The sequence below is a fragment of the Rhipicephalus sanguineus genome, chromosome 11 (genome assembly GCF_013339695.2).
Source record: "Rhipicephalus sanguineus isolate Rsan-2018 chromosome 11, BIME_Rsan_1.4, whole genome shotgun sequence".
Classification (NCBI taxonomy): Eukaryota; Metazoa; Arthropoda; class Arachnida; order Ixodida; family Ixodidae; genus Rhipicephalus; species Rhipicephalus sanguineus.
This window is the reverse complement of record NC_051186.1, coordinates 65,853,811-65,870,954: the sequence shown is the minus strand read 5'-3', so window position 1 is coordinate 65,870,954 and position 17,144 is coordinate 65,853,811. Positions and strand designations below refer to the sequence as shown.

Below are 17,144 nucleotides of genomic sequence, written 5' to 3'. Positions count from 1 at the left end.
TATATATATATATATCAAAGCCACAAAGAAAAATAATTCAGAAAAACTTTCCGCCGCGCGGAATCGAACGTTGCACCTCCCGCTTTCCAGCGCGCGGCGTTAGACGGTTAGGCCACCAACAGCACCGTCTGTCAGTTTGCTAACGGCGAGCTATTTATATACGCCACTTACATCAGCATGCTTTCTTAGTTACCACATAGATGGCGCGATGTGCACGCGTGGCGCGCTTTAAAGATCGTCGCCCCGTTCCTGGGAACGCCGTTGCTCTTCGCTCTACAGGGCGTGGTCGCATTCGTGCACTTATCTCGACGAAAGAAGGGGGCGGCTAACAAGGTGGGGGGGGGGGGGGGGGAGCGGAGGGTTGTATGTCTTGTGCTTTCCCCTCGATGTCCGAGCTGAAGTCACAGAGCGTACCAAGGTCGCTTCACTCGCTGCAGCGGCCGCGTTTGCGAAAGGAGCGCGCTGTTCAAACAGAAATAAGTAACAGCTGCGACATTTAGTTCGCGCTCGTCCTGTGTGTACCTGTTCGTTTGTTTCGCGCGTCCTGCTTTATGTTTGAGCAGTGCGCTTCCAGTGTCGAGCTGTGACGCATGATAGTTCGCGCTCGTCCTGTGTGCGTTCTTTTCGTGCGTCCTTTGGGCTCGAGCGACGCGCTGGCAATTTCGAGCTGCTTTCCGTTCTTCGCGTTACATTCCAATTTATTGCTATCGCATTCATTGCTTCGCCGTTACGGCGAAACTGTGACTTTTTTAGTTAACACGAAATTAGCATGTCTGCAAATTAGCACGAAATTAGCACGAAATGTCTGCAAAAGATATCGTCTAGAAAAAATATAGAGGAAGCAGTCAGTATTGCTAAACAACATACCCAAGTTTAAAAGCTACAATATTCGCCACGTCTCGGTATACATCAACCTCTTAGGTACGTTGCATTGGCATTCAGAGGGAAAGAAATTGACATTATTTTAAGCTTTGTATATATTATCAGAGGGCTTCAATTCTTAAAACGCCATAGGATAATTCAAAATAGTTTAACATTTTATGCATAAATAAGGCAATTGCAAGAGCTTTAATTCTAGGTTTGCTACATCTGCTTAGTTTGTTCTTCAAAGGCAATGTACTTCATAGTTATATTCTGATAACGGCGCTTTGTTGGCTGCAACCTTTTTGAAGAACTGGAAATATATTATAAGGGTGTTTTTGATATTCGTGAATAAAGCATATCAAGCATGATGGTGACAGCCCTTTGAGGGGCAGGGCTCTCGCCTTTGACCTACAGAAGCAAAAACCAAAGTCTGGCAGAGTATTCGGTCATGTGCTTCATGCAGCGGCAGTTCCTGGCGTGATGTCAACATCGGTGGCGCGCACGATGGTTTACTCGGCACCTTGGCTTTTGTATGATATATATATATTATATATATATATATATATATATATATATATATATATATATATATATATATATATAGATATATATATATATATTATATATAATATATATATATATATATATATATACGGTAGAAAAACAGGTCGACAAACTTGCGAAACACAGGTTTTACTAACGTTTCGGCAGGAGGGCCTGCCTTCGTCAGAGTGAATGGTTACAGATGCCACGCAGGGCACATTTATAAGCCGCTTCTTTGCGTATCACACGGCTAAGTCGTTATCAGTCGTTTTAGTTTAAGAAACAAGATTATACATCACCAAAGGCACGTGGCCGTAGAGTATATACAACTGAACACGCGTATCATTATACAGTAGTGAATTGGCACGTATTAGATACCTTAGAACTTGTGTGCAATGAACTAGGTCTACAAGATAAACAAGACTGCGTGCGCAGTTTATCTTGTAGACCTAGTTCATTGCACACAAGTTCTAAGGTATCTAATACGTGCCAATTCACTACTGTATAATGATACGCGTGTTCAGTTGTATATACTCTACGGCCACGTGCCTTTGGTGATGTATAATCTTGTTTCTTAAACTAAAACGACTGATAACGACTTAGCCGTGTGATACGCAAAGAAGCGGCTTATAAATGTGCCCTGCGTGGCATCTGTAACCATGCACTCTGACGAAGGCAGGCCCTCCTGCCGAAATGTTAGTAAAACCTGTGTTTCGCACGTTTGTCGACCTGTTTTTCTACCGCATTTTCCACCGGATCCATTAAATTTCACCCCACCATACATATATATATATATATATATATATATATATATATCTGTGTGTGTGTGTGTGTGTGTGTGTGTGTGTGTGTGTGTGTGTGTGTGTGTGTGTGTGTGTGTGTGTGTGTGTGTGTGTGTGTGTGTGTGTGTTTATTTGCTTGTTTATTAGCATGTGCACATGTGAATTTGGCTAAGGTAGGCGAGGCAGAAACTGAGGTGACTGAGGAAGGACCACCTAACGTCGACTACCCACTGCATAATTATTACAACAGCAGTGAAAATGGCATCACACACATTCATTCATCGTAAGAGCATGCTTTGGGCACGCAGTTTTTGATTGAGCGTAAATGTTAGTAATGCATGAAAACAAAGGCAGCACTATAAATGCCTATTTCGCTAAGAAATGATGTACAAGAAAGGCGTATCGGTCAGCTACACATAAGTAGCCCAATAAAGTAAATGTCAAAACAGTATTTACAAGGTGGATGTAAAAAAAATCAGTTTTGCCGCAAAGGCGAAGCAATGATGAGATAGCAACAAATTACAAAGTCACAAGAACACTAAGCAGCTCGATAGTTGCAGCGCGCCCATCAAGCGGAAAGCGCTCACGAAAAGAACACACACAGGATGACCACGAACTAACAACGGCAGCAGCTCGACACTTGCAGCGCGCTGCGCTGCTCAAACACAACGAAGGACGCTGGAAAAGAACGCACAGGTATACACAGGACGAGCGCGAACTAACTGTCCCAACCATAGGTCGGCAAACTCACTCATGAGTCGACTCACTCAGATTCAGATCGAGCCGTGAGGCTGAGTGTGAGTGAGTACGGGTGAGTAATATTTTGGTGAGTTTCAGTCCGAGTGAGCTCGGTTGAGACAAATTTTAGTGAATCTGAGTCCGAGTGATCCCTAAGCACAATATACAGGGTGTTTCAAGAAATGTGTCCGACCTTCTCAAAAAATTAGGAAAATGCGATATTTGCTCGGGGCTTTCAGAATTGCTTTTTCTGTAGCGGCAGGAATCTTAAGGTAGTTAAAGACATCATTTAGGACAGTAATTAAGAAAGTTACGTTAATTAACTTTTTAATTAGTGGAGTTAGGTGATTGTGTCAAATTGGGGAATTGAAGTTCTTTATGCGAGGAACCCATCCGAGCTTTGAGATTTCCAAAAAAGCTTCCTCTAGTAATTGTTGTGGCGTAATGAAATTCAACGAAATGCAACGGCATTCAACGGCGAAAGCCATCGAATTCGGTTGAATTTCATTACTTCGTCATTATTACTAGAGGCCGCTTTTTCGAAATCTCATTGTTGGGATGGGTTTATGGCACGAAGAACTTCAATTCCCCAATTTGACACAGTCACCTAACTCCACTAACTAAAAAGTTAATTAATTTAACTTTCTTAATTACTGTCTCAAGTCATGCCTCTAACCATCTTAAGATGCCTAGCGCTACAGAAAAAGTCATTCACTCATTTTGGAGGTCTCAGAAGAATATGGCAGTTGCGTTCTTTAGTGTTTCTGTTTAGGTTTCGCCATTGAATTTGGCTGAATTTCATTACTGCGTAATTAATACTAGATGCCACTTTTTCGAAATCTCAAAGTTCGGTTGGGTTTCTGACGTGAACAACTTCAATTCTCCCATTTCACACAACCACCTAAATCCACTAATTAAAAAGTTAATTAATTTAACTTTTTTAATTACAGTCGTAAATAATCTCTTTAACCATCTTAAAATTCCTGCCACTACAGAAAAACTAATTCTGAAGGCAGCAATCAAATATCGCATTTTCCTGATTTTTTGAGAAGGTTGGACACATTTCTTGAAACACCCTGTATATTTCTTGAGTGAGTCTGAGTGAGCTCCAATTTGTTTTGCCGACCTGTGGAGATAACTACTCAACTTCAGCATTGCTATCACACTTATGACGGCTCACGTTGATGCTCACATCTGCTCACAGATACTTCAGCGCACTAGCATTCATACGCCAGCTCAATAATAATGACCAGAGGCGTGCTTTGACCCCCCTCCCACTCGCAAAAATTTTCTAAGGAAGTTCTTGCTAAAAGTTTCTCATGTGAGTCATGCCTTTCAATAAAAACGTCCTTACTGGATTGCAGTCGCTGATAACTCGTATGTGAAGGTACGAGATCAAAATGTGTTTCGTAGGACAGCTATTTGAGAGATATTGGCATTTAACATTCACATCCTGATCGAAAAGAGCTAATTATACGCTAACAGACTCATGAGTCGACTCACTCAAACTCACTCAGACTGAGATCGAGCCGTGACTCTGAGTCTGAGTGAGTCCGAGTGAGTATTATTTAGGTGAGTCTGAGTCCGAGTGAATCCGGTTGAGAAAAAACATTTCAGTGAGTCTGAGTCCGAATGAGTCTGGTTGAGGAAAATTTCGGTGAGTCTCAGTCCGAGTGAGCCCTAAGGGCAAAATATATTCCATGAGTGAGTCTGAGTGAGCTCCACATTTTCTGCCGACCTATGGTCCCAGTTACTTATTCGTATTTGATATGCGCGCTACACCAGAACGCTCTGAGATATTTTTGTTTTCTTGAAAACTGCGGTGGCCCCGCCACGGTGGTCTAGTGGTTATGGCACTCGACTGTTGACCCGAAGGTCGCGGGATCGAATCCCGGCCGCGGCGGCTGCATTTTCGATGGAGGCGAAAATGTTTGAGGCCCGTGTACTTAGATTTAGGTGCACGTTAAAGAACCCCAGGTGGTCGAAATTTCCGGAGCCCTCCACTACGGCGTCTCTCATAATCATGTCGTGGTTTTGGGACGTTAAACCCCAGATATTATTATTATTGAAAACTGCGGTGCGTGAAGTAGCCCCTCCGCGTCTCCTGCCGCGCGGTGGCGTTCGGCGCATTGTTTAGCCGGCGTTCCACATCGCGTATGGGTGCAGAAATGGGCCACTTTTAGGTGCGCGTCTCAAGGACAGTTTTCAAACACAAGCAAAATCTAAGAGCACTAGGGAGCCTACATGAACGGCCGGTCATGTAGGCTCCCTAAGGAGCAGTGCTTTAAAGCGCGCCCTGCGGGCAATCTCGCGGGTGATACTGCACATGCCGAAGCACCTCCGAGATCGGCATACCACCAGCGTTAAGGTCACCACCTTCAAGAGGACATTAAAAAAATGATTTTTTTATTCGACATTTTCAATCTCCTTCTCTATTCAAGAATATTTAGCAAGAAGAATTATGTAGTTATCGTGAGCCGTTCGAAAGTCATGACCCATTTTCAAACCCCACTTAGACGCATTCGAAACCGAAACTGAAGGTTTCTGATTCCACAACACCTGCCATGTCATCATAAATGTTTTTCCTTATACATATTACGTAATGCTAAGTTGTCTAAGTACATTCTAAAGCTTTTGGGGCATGGTGGTTACGATTTGTTGGAAAATTCCCACTACACGGTTTCGACAAACTGTTGTTTAAGTTACGCGCGTTTTCGCTCGGCTGTCAGTGCTTTGTCGTACACCACTGCGAGCTCTTAGACTTAATTCTGGCCTTTCATGGCATAAGTTATAGTACTCCATGAAATATGGCAAAGTATAGGACGAAAAAGAAGCATCAGCGCAAGTTATGGTATCAATATACCAAGCGTGGAGCTGCTGTGGCGCACATAAATGAGACTCAGCTGGACACTCAAAACGAGCTAGAAAAAATGTATGTGCTTCATCTCGCTCAAAAGGAGAATGCGCCGCTTCAGAAGAGGTCCCCAGCTATGAACCTAGAGAATTTCAGACATATTGAATGTTTCTTTAATATATTGACATTCAATTCAAATCTTTAAAATCATTTTTCTCAAAACATCATTTTTTGCATCCTACACTTACGCAAACAGTGATAACTTCCCTCCTGATAAATATTTTCACATACAATTTTGCGTACTATTTTTTATATGTTGAGCTGTGCATTCAAGCAGAATTCTTGAAAACGAGCAGTAACGTTTTGTATTATGGCCAATTTTGTGCAAAACAAAGCTGTCAAATATAAACTTTTTCAGTCTTTTTACGATAACGAGCCTTACCTTAGAGATGGGTTGATCGCGGAGGTTAGATGCACAGGATAGTGTCCTGACTATGTACCTGCCAAGTTGCGTTTCAATCGCACCAACCATTTTGTAGTTATGACTGTTGGCGCGACATGCATATTTTGGCACATTTTGATTTTAATAAATTTAGTTTGTTACATTTTTAGCAGTTTCATCATTCTAAAGTTTAAATTTACATCAGCCCTACAAGCCAAAATTATAATTATAATTTTTGTTTTGTACTGCAAATGTAAAATTTTTTCTCGAAGGTGACCTACCTAAATGGTGTATATAAGTAGCTCGCCGTTAGTCTTCCGTAGAACCGGTGGCGCGTGGCCGAGTTGTTTAAAGCGGTGCGCTGAAGAGCGAAGGGTCGCAGGTTAGAATCTCGGTGGCACACTTCGAAATCTTTTTTCTTCCGATTATTTTTCTTTGTTGGTTTTAATTATATATACATACATACACATATCCGGGACATGGCGGCAACTGGGACGGCAAAAATCAGCCAATAGTGTCCATATAATTGCTGTCGCAATAAAAATGTCACAGTTTCCCCGCAAGGGCAAAGCAATGAATGCGATAGCAACAAACTGTAGTGTTATACGAAGTGAGGCTGGCAGCTAACTGTTTTGTATCCGATATCGCGTAACTACAAAACGCTGGTGTAAGATAATACGGCCGCTCCAGCGAGAGGTGCTCTCCGCATAGTCACTTCGCGTTGAGAGCGCAGCACGTAGAAGGGTATACGAGCCGCCCGCTGTGATGGCTTTCGAGATAGCGTGCGCGCCAGCAAGCGCGACCGCGCCCTTAGATTCAAAGTTCAAAGTTACTGCTCGCGCGAACCGCCTCCCCTTTCCGAGCGAATGCACCCTCCGAGCGACGGAGGGTGCATGTGTCTTTTTTCAAGCTCGTCAAAGACAGGCGGGGCGTTTTCTGTCTGCTTCGATGGCAGGCCTCCCGAGCGGGGTGATGTTATCGCATGCAACCTCGGAGCGACGGAAATGGGCCGGCTCGTCTGATCTCTGCTTCCGCCGCGTTCACTGACCCCGCTCGCGTGCTCTTACCCGCGGTAGAACATACAATGTGCGGGGGGATCTTATCAATTTGGACTTCATACCGATAGGACATGACGGCGACAGTCACGGCAACGGCGACAGCAAAAACCCACCTAGACTGTCCATATAATTGCTATCGCAATAAAAATCAAAGTTTATATTAGCCTCGGGCAATTTACAGACGTACAGTCCTGAGAGAGCTTAACTCGAACGCTCCGCAGCGTGTCCTGAAACGGTTTGATCGACGCCAGCGCCGCTTAGCTTTGGGTTCTGTTGTCCAGATTTTACCAATGCATGCCGACATACTATCCAAGCACACCAAGGTATTATGTCGGCAACAGCGCCCAGCGCTGCGCGGCTGGCATCGGTCAAACATGTCAGGCCACACTCCGGAGCGTTCGAGTTAAGCTTGCTGACGACTGTACATCCAAACGCATTCATCACATAACACGCACAGTAATGATAAAATAAAACGTGACTTCGCTTTGTCGCGTGCAATTGTGATGCCCTCATGTTGTTTTTATTGCACTTCTAGCATCCTCACCATGCTTGCTGCAAACGGAGTACCATCGCTGGAGGTGGTACACCTCTTATTTTTACGACTATGATTACGACACTTGTAACGAAACAAGCACATTTCTGTGGAAACGTGACTACTGGCCTAAAGCGAACAGGTTCTCAACCCCAGAAAGCTGCCGCAAGGAATGCATGCCCGATCTTTCATCTCTCCTCCACGAGGGCTATAGATACGTACAATAAATATATGTTTAATAACCTTGAGACCATCTTGTATTAATTAATCTCTGAAATGAATGCGCAGAAAGGCCTACGCACGTGTCATTTTATGATGTTTAAAATAGCACTAAGATTCAACAGCTCCGTTTACTCTTCTTTCCTACTTGGCTTTTCGTAACAAGTTATATCTAGATAGGCGCATCTAATTCAACATTTCAAAAGCATACTTAACTACATATGAAACCCGCTAGTTCTGTTTTTTTTTTTATCAGGCTAACCGTAGTCTTAAGCCTGAACAATTTTAGGTCCTACTGCTTGTAGTTCCCGTTTGCTATTGTGTTAGCCGTAGAAATAATTTGGCAGAAATGGTCGCCAATAAAAAAAAAATCACAGTTTCGCCGCAACGGAGAAGCAATGAATGCGATTGCAGTTTTATATTGAGTAAAGCTAGCAGCTAACTCGTTTGGATTTGCTCTGGCGTAACTGTACAAAGCGCTGGCTTAAGCGAATACGCTCTCCAGGGAGCGAAGTAGTTTTCATGCTGTGCCGTCTCAACGCGAAGGAAGCGTTGAGAGCACAGCACGTATATGAGGCGTCTACCGATGTCTGTCTACCTTATGATCAAAGTTCGCAGATGCTGCTCGAGCCACGCAGCACCCACGCAGCACTCACGCAGTCCCCTCTTGCCCCGATGAAAAACGGGTGGGACGTTTCCTCTCTGCGTAAGGAGCCATCGATGACAGGCCTTGCACGCGGGGCGATCTTATCGCATCTACCATTTGTGCGATGGAGTCGGCAGAGTCGTTTCATCTATGCTTCAGCCGCGTTCGTCCCCAGAACTTTTACTTTTACTAGAGCGTAGAACATGCGATGCGCTGGGCGATGTTATCGATTTGGATTTTATACGCAACATTAAGGCGACGACAATGGCGACGCCGACGGCAAAAACCCGCCGAGAGTGTCCATCTAAGTAATAGCTGTCGTGATAAAACTAAAATGAAGTCAAATAGAATTCACTAAAGTCTGATGCCAGGATATGAGCGGACACATGGAACACACTGCAGAATAGGAGTTGCACAAAAAGGAGTAGTACGCATTGGATAGACTGGTAGCAATCAATATGTGGACTTCTGTCAAAGCGACCACATCATCCTTATTGTGTTCTGTCTAACGGGCTAACAGGCGGACGTAATTTGGCGAGGACGTCGTTGACGCTTATCGAAAAAAGCAAGGACATATAGCCTGCCCATAAAAATATGCCATGCGATGGCAACAGGTAATCCTGTTGTCAAATAGAACTGAATCTATGGAAAGGTCGACAAGCCTATCTGAGACACATTGCCCCTGTTCGTGGCATGTTTATGCCACTAAGATAATTAAGTGAATTTTGGGTTTTACGTGTTCAAATCAGATATGCTTATATGACAGGCTGTGCTGGAGGACTGTCATGATTTTGACTTTCAATTTACTACTCATGTATACTATTTGTGTTTTTATTTATATACAACCTTTGTGTACTTATGTATACTGCCTAGATTTTTTTTTTTTTTTTTGCATAGTACAGCCGAACCCCTCAATTGCTCGGGAAGCTTTTTGTTTTGTTCGTTCTCCCGAGAATTTCACTGTCGCGAAAATAGAAAACTACGCACACCAATTACTTCGCACAAAGAATATATATATATATATATATATATATATATATAAATGTCGCTGATCTTCCTCTGTTTCGCGTTGCTTTAAAGAAATCTGACGGCTCAAGCCTCACAGTTTAATAAGCATTGCATAGCTTCGCCGTCGTCGTGGGCTGTTAAGTGCGAATGATGGTTAAGTGCGAATCACTTCAAAAACACCAAGAACTTCGCGCGAACTTACTTGCCTCTCTAGCGTTTTGTTGCTTTCCTCACTCTCGTCGTCTTTCCGTTGTCTTTGCGCGCATTTTCGATGATAGCATCGTCGCTGAACTATTCGTTCACCATAAGGTCGGTGTCAGCACACAAAAAGTCGTGCAGTTCCACAGCGTCTGGTATCGGTCCATCGACACAGCGAAGTGTGTCCGTGCTTCAGCTAGTGGCTACAGGTCATCGTTGCTTGAAGAAGAAACACCCGCTTCCGTCTCCGGCAAGGCTGCCGAGGCGGGCACACAAGTCGCAAAAGCTATGCATGACGGCGGCCGAAGTAACAGTCCATGCCGCACCAAGAATTTCCAGGGTCATAAATCCGACCGAAAGTAAAAAACAATGGTTACACCGATGCTTGTCGATCGATGCTTGTTGGCGGAGACGCATGTGCCCGACTTGTCGAATGAGCGGTGCTGCAATTTTCGAACTTATTGGTTCCCAACCAGCTGATGGGTTAAAAAAATGCCTAAAAAACGAATCACTACATGAAACTTTCGTTATTGCAGGAGTGCTTTTTAAAATTCCTTCGCTGTCGAGAAGGAGCAAATGCGTTGAACTCTATGAACGTTCGTCGGGGACGCCAGATTTCTTTATTGCCGCCAGATTTCCTCATTGATTGATTGATTGATTGATTGATTGATTGATTGATTGATTGATTGATTGATTGATTGATTGATTGATTGATTGATTGATTGATTGATTGATTGATTGATTGATTGATTGATTGATAATCTGCGTATTTCACATACACCTATATCTACATACACAGGCACTTTTCTTTTTTTACACTGACTCCGAATTGCTCACACTTCCACAATGTCCCCTATGCTTAGAAAGCTGCGTATGTGAGACCATCATTATGCGATGATGTTACTCAGTCTGAGCCCGGCACCAGGTTGATCGTCGAGGCACTCCACTTCTCCTGCACGACGCAGGCCATTCTCATAAAATAGTCGAGGCTGCAAGGACGGAGGCGCTCGATGGCGTTGGCGATCCTTTCTCGCGCTTGGCCCATCATGACAGCAGCGCGTTCCCAGACCATTGGAAGTAATTGCTATATTAATTCATACCTAACTGGTTAGTACATAAGCAGCAGTTGTTATTTTAGTGCCAGCACTCCTTCTATAAAATGAGGCAAGGACGACGAAGTTCTAATTTTTCCATCATGTGTAGCTTGAAGTTAAAAGCATATACGGGAAACTATATTTGCAACAAGCCATAGACCAGGCAAGTACGAGAAACCATGAGAGCTGTAGGTGCTTTGACCATACACCGCTGCTTAGGTTTGGGTTAAGGCTCATCGAATGCCCATGTAGTGAAAGAACAAGAAAACCTGCACACAACGTGCTCCGAACATGCTGATGCTAAAGACGGGTAGATAAGTCGTGGTTTTGAGCAACGAGACTTGAAGTGGCTTGTTCTCTTCCGTTTACACAATGTGAGTCTCAGTGAGCTTCTTCCTGCCGATATGTAGAAATTGCCAGCATGGACCTCCTGAGACGTTTATCTCCCAGTGTCACACATAAGAGAGGCCGAACGTTCGTCAGCTGAGCAGATTAACGCCTCCCTTGAAGGAGTAAACACCGAAGGAACTTGGTGCATGAAGATGGCCTCGTTGAACCTGGTAGCATGCGTGGCATTAGCAACTATGGCAGCTGGCAGCGTCCTACCGCATCGTCGGGGACCTGTGGACGCCTTTAGGGTAAGGTTCACGCAACTTTGCTGAGAAGCAGCCTCGTATGAATGTATTAAAAGGAAACAGCGAACTGGTTCTCGTAGACATTTAGACGAATTTTGGTTTTATTCCTCTTGCGTGCCATCATTTCCATACTTACTGCTATTCCAAGCCAAAGTATTCCCAGGTTAGCGTACTTAGACTATACTACGACTCTTATTTTCAAACGTGGACCACCAGAACCTTGGCACGAACGGAGAACATTTAGCGAAATTGTTTGGTAAAGAGGAAAGAAATGTTCGATGGCAGCTCCTGACCATGGTATGCTCTCGTTGGGGCTGTATTGCCACACCACCGCAATCACCGTTTTTCCAGATGCAACACGAATGATGCCGCTAAGGATAAACGGTCTAGCATGTATTATGGTCTTTCTTGAAAGCCTCACGCATCGTTTGCCATTTCCTCGATTACATTGCTGGGGATTGCTGCTCCCACACACTACTGTGGAACTTTCCTGCTGAACCTCATGATATGCCATTGAAGGGCCCGCTTTTACATTTTTTTTCAACGAGCACAGTGGCACAGTTCAGGACGTCTACCCCAATATTCCATGATGACGCCACAAATGCTTTGGGATGGTTGAAACTCGTGAGGTGTCTCACAAAAGAAGTCGTCTACCTGAAGTTATAAAGTATTTGTTTTTATGACACGGGAGCTAATGTGGTCTTTTCAAAGGTTGTATTGCCGCAGTCCATCGATGCTCCTTCGAAGAAAACAGCGAACAGCTACAAACGAGGAGAGCATTTTATTTGGCTGTTCAAAAATGCTACATATTCTGGTCCCGAATGCGTTCGTCATTACCTAAGTTTCATTCCAACAGGTTTGAATGAAATCATCATAAAACAGCTTTAAGTTATAGTTTCCATAAACGCAGCTTGTGCAATAGACCGATCTCACCGCGAGTTGCACGACGCCACAGTGCATGCCGGTACTTGGAGCACTCAGTACGTTCAGCCTGCAGGTTCAGCTGCATATAGCTGGTGCATCGGCGAGCTGCATTACCGAGCTTTAGCGGCCGTATTTGGATAAATCGCGACGGCTGGGTTGCTACAACAGCAACCTGAAGCAAAAGAACTCGTGTTTTACGTGTTTTCAAAGGATGTCATGCTCTGACAGGAATGTGTGCGACAGTCAACGAAGTCGCACGGAACGGCACCTACCGCGCACTTTTAACGTATTGTTCAACGTTGTGCAGCAGGAAATATTTTGCCGTTCACAAGATTTCCGTGACGTTAAACCTTTGCAAACGGCATGCGGCCAGTCGTCGCCCCGCGGACTCGCTTCTAACCTGCTTCACGGCGACCGTCTCATATTCATCCACGTTTAACGCATCACTGCGATCGAAGTCCTGCGTTGACAACGCAGTGTACATTGAAACTCCTGCTTGAAAAAAAAGAAGCGCAAAAGCTTTCTTGTTTTCTTTTTCGTCCCATCGGTTTTTTTTTTCCCCCTTCTTCGTAGTCACGGAGAGCTCTACGTAGTTTGGGCAAGTTATTTTCCGCACACTGTAACTTGTGTCGCTCGCGTGAGAAGATTTTTGCCCTAATGACGAAAGGAACGTGATATCTCGTTTTCTTTCGTACTAATACTTATTCAGCGAAGCGACGCGAGCGCATCAACACGACGCCACGTGTAAGCGTTGTCTACTGTTCTTTCTTTTTTTTTTTTTTGTTAACGCTAAGATATGCAGTGTAACCTGAAGTAAAATAACGTACATTAGAGGTCCGGACTTAGTTTAACACCGCGTTCAATTGTCTTCTGTGCCTAGGATTCATGCCAAACGGTAATATACTTGCAGCATGCAGCAGCCAGCTGCACCAGGAGTGCTCAGAGTACTCCAACTAAGATGGCGGCAGTGCCACTGTCGGAAACTCGCGCATGCACAGATCATCTGGTGAGATCGGTCTATTGCACGCAGCATTCACTTGGCACTCTAATGTTCGACAAAATATTTGATGGCATATGCAAACTTGCTCCGTCGCAGTATATCACGTGTTCTGTAATAAAATAAAAACAATTACACAGTTGTGAAAATGAATAAAAATAAAAATATTGCATTTTTCTCGCTCACTCAAACTCGCGCACGCTTCATTTTTTTTTCGGTAGAAAAGCAACTGAACCAGCTAGAGACTGCATGCCTGTGACAGGAAAGCATCCCAGGATGGATTGGATGTGGTGTGGTTTATACAGAACAAGGAAATCGGCAACAACAAAAGTCATTGTACACAGGGTGGTGAATTATGTTCGGCTATTTCCGCACCAGATGTTTTGCCGCAATTTCTTACGTAGGAATGTCCTTTGCACTGAGCAATAGAACCATAGGTCGGTGCCGGCCGCGTGATTAAAGGGGCACTTTTTTCAGCATGGTCAGAAACCGCTTCCAATCGGCAGTCGAGGCTCCTGAGAACACGCGAGCCATACACTATAGCGCAGCATGCAGCCTGGAATTTACAATTAATTTTCAGGCAGCTAGAAATCGTTTCCTCTTGACAAGTCATGCCATAAACCCAAATGACCCCGCCCTAAACCCAAAGTCCACGGCCATTGGCTAACTTGAGCATCGCGAGCTGCATAGTTCCTGCGGCCGCCGCGGGATGCCTCCACGTGCCCGTGCGCGCGCTCGCGAGACCATTGACAGTAAGCCGCGTGCTCAAAGGAAAAAGTTCTCAAGTTCAAGACGCGTGCTGACGAAGGGATGCACCTTCTTGCCCCCTTGTCATTCCTCTCTCTGCGTAGCTTGCAGCGCGCTCGTTAGTACAAAAGGAGAGAGAAAGCGCTTGAAGCGTGCGAGAAAACCTTGTAAACCCGCTCGTACTTGACGGATTCTAAAAAATTTTTGCGGCAGCCGATTCGTGAAGCAATAAGCTCTTTTAACAAAGCCATCCGACAATTACTTGAAAAGTATTGCGGAACCCCTTTATGTTTACCGCGTAGGCTAACGTCACACTCGTGTCGACACCGAAGCCCTATCGGCAACGATAGCGCTGCCTTCAAAGCCTGCCTTTCCGGTCGCTTTTGTGCAGAGCAGACGGAAGCCCACAACCGCTGAAATACAGCACGTGCTGCTCTGCCTTCCTCAGCATGATAGTCCGACCACCTTATCTCTGCCTTGAGCACCCCGCAGTAGCGCTGTCTCGCTGACTGCAACACTTCTCTTTGTATGGGGTCGGCGGCCAGTCGCGAAATACAGTATACTCAATGTCTTTAAATAGGATTTTTCTTAGAGCCCATGATGCGGCGGTGAGGCTAGGCCTCCCTGTCCCCACGTGGGAGCGGCCCGCGGCGTTGCTCTAAGAGTAGCGTTTCTCGGGAAACAATAAAGTTCTATGTCTGTCTGTTCCACATTTTGTGTATTTTCTAACTGGCTGTTACAAAACTATGGCGGCTAGACTAATTATCAGCCTCTGAATAAACGGAATTCAGTGAAAAAGATCTCAGTTGTTACGAATAATAATAATTGTTGGAGTTTAACGTCCCAAAACCACGGTATGATTATGAGGGACGCCGTAGTGGAGGGCTCCGGTAATTTCGAGACAGACAGGGTTGTGTCTATATGCAGTTGATTTTTGCCTGATGTTCCTGAACGAGAACAGTCATTCGCAGAGTGAATATTGGCGGGGGAAGCGCGAAGAGATTGTAGGGTTCTTGCATGGCACCGAAGTTACAGATCTTCACCCATTCAATTATTTCATTTGTATAGCTATTGACAGGACTTGCTAGCAATTTACGTGCATAATCAAAATGGATCATTTTAGGGGCGAAGCTCCTTATAGCGGCACCCGTTCGTCCCCGTCGCAGTAGTGTGTAACCAGTCTTAAAAACGGAGGGGGCGTGCACACATGAAGGCTCCCTAAAGACGATGCGCTGCGACAGTACGTGATATGTATCGCCCTCTCCTCTCCTACGCTTCCCCCTCTTTCTCCTCTCCTACGGTCCCCCCCCCCCCTATCTTGCCTCGCGGCGCAGCGGCGCCGACGCAGGCAGCGTCGCGAGGCAGCGTCGCGGCAGCGCCTTGATTGAAAAAAAATCACAGCATATCCACGGAGTGAATGATGATGAGTGGGCGAAGCTGCGGAGGTTCATCGGTAAACCGTGAATCTTCCGTGAATTCTGCCCAGTACATCATCACCGACGTGAGATCGGGCGCGTTTATACTAAAGGTTCGATGAGTTATGACGACTTGCAGCTCACTTTAATTTTACATGTACGCTGTGAATTTTCATTGTTTAGAAAACCATTGCTTTAGAAAACATCTGGCGTCTTTTCGTTAAGCAGCTGGCGTCTTTTCGTTTTGCTTTAGAAACATCTGGCGTTCTTTCGTTTAGCTTTTACAAAACATCTGGCGTCTTTCGTTGGTTTATTTCATCAATCAACGGCGTTTTGAACACAATTTTTATTGTTTATCACGCACAGGAGAAATCTCACCAGGCACTACCTTGGACGTAAACAATGGCGCTAATGGGAATGAGAGACAGAAGAAGTCGGCTTTTAGCTAACACTTACACTTCTACTTCTACTAAACGTTTCCTACTGGAACATGCCAATGGCTGCTAATGGGGAATGAGAGACAGAAGAATTCGGCTTTTAGTTAACGCGCACGCTGTGAATTTTTTATTGTTCAACAACGCACAGGAAAAATCTCCCACCGGCACCACCTTGGAGGTCAAAGCGTAAGACTGGTTACGCACTACGACCTACGACTACTGCGACTACGACCCTACGACTACGAGGGACGAACGGGTGCCGCCTTAAGGAGCTTCGCCCCTAAAAAGCAACTTTGAGACGGGGCCGGTCAAAATGGAACGCGATGCGCGCGTCTCCCTCTCTGCATTAGTGGTTGTACTGCGGCCGGGCTGCACGAGGGACGCGTTCGCGCGTCTGTTTTCTGCGTGCCCCTAACGGCCAATGTCAGCGAACTTGGCACGGGCCAGTGCGCGCAACGCAGCTCCCTCTGGACAGTGGACGGTGCCTATAGGCACTGGATTTTGACCTCCAAGGTAGTGCGTGTGTGCGATTTCTCCTGTGCGTGATTAAACAATGAAAATTCACAGCGTACATGTAAAATTAAAGTGAGCTGCAAGTCGTCATAACTCTCATCGAACCTTTAGTATAAACGCGCCCGATCTCACGTCGGTGATGATGTACTGGGCAGAATTCACGGAAGATTCACGGTTTACCGATTAACCTCCGCAGCTTCGCCCACTCATCATCATTTACTCCGTGGATATGCTGTGATTTTTTTTGTTTTGCATGAATGCATTTTAATACATCGAAGATCTTGCACCTGTAAATTTTATTTATCTGTATTGAATGGCCAGCCTTCTGCTAGGCTGACAGTTGTCGGCACAAGCTTCTCTGTTACCTGTATTCATATAGAAGAACTTGTTAACATGTGTTTCTCTTTTTAGCGGCGAAGCTCCTTAAGGCGGCACCCGTTCGTCCCTCGTAGTCGTAGTCGTAGTGCGTAACCAGTCTTACTCTTTGACCTCCAAGGT

The 17,144-nt window shown here is 45.0% G+C and overlaps 1 protein-coding gene across 1 annotated transcript in view; it reads left to right on the top strand.

The window, feature by feature from the left end:
• Positions 1-11,510: 11,510 nt before the first annotated feature.
• LOC119373549 (uncharacterized) overlaps positions 11,511-17,144 on the top strand; it is a 55,897-nt gene continuing 50,263 nt past the window's right edge. Inside the window, exon 1 of the mRNA XM_049411157.1 lies at positions 11,511-11,616. Within this exon, the coding sequence (XP_049267114.1) occupies positions 11,515-11,616 (102 nt within the window). The 5' untranslated portion in view covers positions 11,511-11,514. The remainder of the gene's footprint in view (positions 11,617-17,144) is intronic.